This window comes from Humulus lupulus, chromosome 2, assembly GCF_963169125.1.
Source record: "Humulus lupulus chromosome 2, drHumLupu1.1, whole genome shotgun sequence".
In the NCBI taxonomy this organism is placed as follows: domain Eukaryota; kingdom Viridiplantae; phylum Streptophyta; class Magnoliopsida; order Rosales; family Cannabaceae; genus Humulus; species Humulus lupulus.
In genome coordinates this window covers 54,198,075-54,201,544 of record NC_084794.1, presented here as the reverse complement: position 1 = coordinate 54,201,544, position 3,470 = coordinate 54,198,075, and the positions used below count along the sequence as shown (strand labels likewise).

General features: G+C 41.2%; 1 protein-coding gene across 1 annotated transcript; it reads left to right on the top strand.

Moving 5' to 3' along the window:
- Window positions 1–739: 739 nt before the first annotated feature.
- LOC133814272 (uncharacterized) lies at window positions 740–1,992 on the top strand. Its single transcript, XM_062247259.1, has 3 exons — window positions 740–900; window positions 1,000–1,346; window positions 1,433–1,992. Exons 1-3 carry the CDS (start codon window positions 740–742, stop codon window positions 1,990–1,992), a joined length of 1,068 nt encoding a protein of 355 aa, XP_062103243.1.
- Window positions 1,993–3,470: the final 1,478 nt, after the last annotated feature.

The following is a 3,470-nucleotide window of genomic DNA, read 5'->3' as shown; positions in this document are numbered from 1 at the left end:
CACAATCGACTTCATCAGCCATTCCTCCAGCAGTCATCTCATCGGCCATTCCTCCAGCACTCAAATCATCAACCATTCCTCCAACAGTTATTTCACCAGCAGTCAACCTGACCAACATGAATGCTCCTGAAAGCTCTCAAAACCAACAATCCCTTATTGGACCAAATAATATGACTATTAATTTAACACCCTCTATTGTGAATGCAGGAAAGAATTTTGCACCTACTTAAGAAGAGTTGATTGAACAAATAATTGCACGAAAACTAGAAAACATGGAGGCCATGATCCAACAAATTCCAGGGGTGCCAACTCCCATTAAAAAGAGCCTACCTAGCAGCTTTGCAGATTCACCCTTTGTAGATGCAATTGCCTTAGTTGAAATGCCAAAGAAGTTTGTGTTCCCACTGATGAAAATGTATGATGGAACGATTGATCCCAATGACCACATAGCTAGCTACAAGCAGATGATGTTTACTGCCGCTATACCTCGCGAGTTACACGAGGCGTGTATGTCTAAGGAGTTTGGGTTTAGTCTGGTTTGCCAAGCCCTTCAGTGGTATACAAACTTGCTTAAGAATTCCATTGCTTCTTTTGCTCAATTGACTGGTGTTTTTGTAGAGCAGTTTGCTAGTAGCAGAAAACTGGTGAAACTATTAGATGACCTCTATAGAATTAGACAGAGAAGGGATGAATCTCTAGAGATTATGTAGCAAGGTTCAATACTGAGAAGGTGTCAATTATGGCTTGCAACGTGGACACAGCCGTCACAACCTTTCGAAAAGGCCTTATGGTAGAATTTGACCTTTATAAAGAGCTAACTAAATATCATTGCAGAACAATGGAGGATGTTCTTGCCAAAGCACGGGCTCAAATCAAATGGGAGGAATATGAGTCTAACAGGCAATCGATCTCCAACTACTCAAATTCTTGTGAGAGTTGAGGTCCAAAACGAGTAGAGCGCAAGTCATCTTATCATGTTGAACCTTATCCAACCAACAGATCCAGACCATTTCAAGGTGGTGGAAGAGCTTCACCCCAACGATCTCGTGATTTTCAAGAGAGAGGACAATCATCCCAAAGGTTTAGAAACTACCAAGACAAAGCACCAATTCTGGAGGATACTCTAACTATAGACCATGTTAAAATGGTTGCTGTGATGAAAGGCATGGAAAATAAAGTCAAGTGGGCTAGAAAGATTCAAAAGCCAGAAGCTCTGAAGGATATGACCAAATGGTGTGAATTTCATAGCGATCACGGAAACACCACAACTGAATGTATAGCACTCAAGTTTGAAGTTGCAGGACTCCTCCGCCGAGGACAACTACGCGATTTCCTTTCTAATAAAGGCAAAGAAACCATAGCAGAATGGGACAAAAGACAAGAAAATCCACCTGCACCCCTCAAAATGCAAGGACCGTAAATGTGATCTCAGGAGGATTAGAAGTTGGTGGTATTACATATTCGGTAGCTAAACGTCATGCACGTGAACCAGTCAACAACCAAGGAAAGCCTAGAAAGCCAGAGACAGTCGCTGGACAGACCATCAGCTTTGTCAACGATGAAGCTACAGATTTGCTCCACCCTCATCATGATGATTTAGTCATTTCATTATATATTGCAAATTGTTTCATTAAACGTGTATTGATCGATAATGGAAGTTCTGCTAACATTTTATTTCTCAATGTTCTCAGGGACATGAAAGTTGATGAGTCAACAATCATCGGAAAATATACAGTCCTTATCGGGTTCAGTGGTGAGCAGAAGCACTCAATTGGAGAGATCAACTTGCATGTTTGGGCAGAAGGAGTAAACCTCCATACCAAGTTCATTATTGTTGACTGCCCTTCTTCATACAATGCCATCCTTGGCCAACCATGGATCCATGAGATGGAAGTTGTGCCATCCACATACCACCAAGTGATCAAATTTTCAACACCATGGGGATTAAAGCAGATATTGCGGGCACAAAAAAGAGCACGAGACTATCATTAGAGCACTCTGAAAGAAAAAATAATCCACCTTATAGCAACTACATCAGTCAAATACAATGATTGCCCCAGATGAGCCTAACATGGAGGAGCTTGATGAAGTGAGCATTAGCAAGGAATTCCCAGAGCACAAAGTTCAAATCGGAGCCAAGCTCACACCAGAACTTCGAGCCAGAATGATTGAATTTCTTATTACGCACCATGACTGCTTCGCTTGGTCTCATAAAGATATGACAGGTATAGACCCTAACATTGTTATGCATAAGTTGTAGGTAGACCTCGACTTCCCTCCAGTCAAGCAGAAAATAAGGAAGTTTTCTCTGGAATGTAACAAAGTGATCAACGAAGAAATTCAAAAGCTCGTCGACATCAGATCAGTTAGAGAGGTCAATTATCCAGACTAGTTGGCCAATGTAGTTGTCTTTCGAAATAAGAATGGGAAGTGGAGGATTTGCATTGATTTCATAGACCTAAACAAGGCGTGTGTAATGCCCTAAACTTCAGGGACCGTTACGGTGTGCATTTTAAACAGTGCTAAACTCGCTAATCGAGTCATTTGGCCATAATTGTGTAACTAAGTATGATTAGCGATTTAGGGTTAAATTTTTTGGTTAAGATATAATGTTTCACTGAAACGTTTACTGTATGCATTGGGATCCCAAAAATATAATTTAAAGGTTAATTACAACAAAATATTTACAACCAGTCGACCTAAGCGAAAAAATAAGGTTTAACCCTAATTCCTCTTTCAACCCTCGGCCGTGGCGGTCGATCAGCCGCATATGTACACATCGTCACCTAAGCTCTCCAACTCAAGGATGATCCATCTTTCTTTTGCCTTTACCTGCACCACATAGCATCCGTGAGCCGAAGCCCAGCAAGAAAACACAATATGCTCATGAACAGTAATAACATGTCATCAAATCATGATGTGCATGCCTAGCAATAATAGCCTTAATCACGCATGCAAATAAGTTAAAATAATGATGGTTGTGGGCCCTGCCCTCCTGTATGGATGACTATCAAGTCAAGCCTAAACAGATGAGTGATTAACACTTGAGGTTCCGATAACCATGCTGGGGCTTATATCCCTAATCAAATGAGTGACTGAGGAGTAAGTCATACATGGGATCTACACCCTTAGATGAGTGACAGATAAGCAAGTCACTAACATGGGATCTGCACCCTTAGATGAGTGTCTGGTAAGCAAGTCACTAACATGGGATCTGCACCCTTAGATGAGTGACTAGTAAGAAAGTCACTAACATGAATCAAATGAGTGACCATGAAGTCACTAGTGTGGGTTCCATACCCATTGCCATGTGACGATACGATCATCTAGACCTTCTGGCCCTAACTCTGAGTAACTAGTCATAGAACTAGACAAGCGCTTTTAGTTTTCATCGAACTTCAGGTCGGTCCGGCATTAATGCTCATAATGAGTCATTCAATGCAAATGTCTATTAGATCTAATCTTTTTAG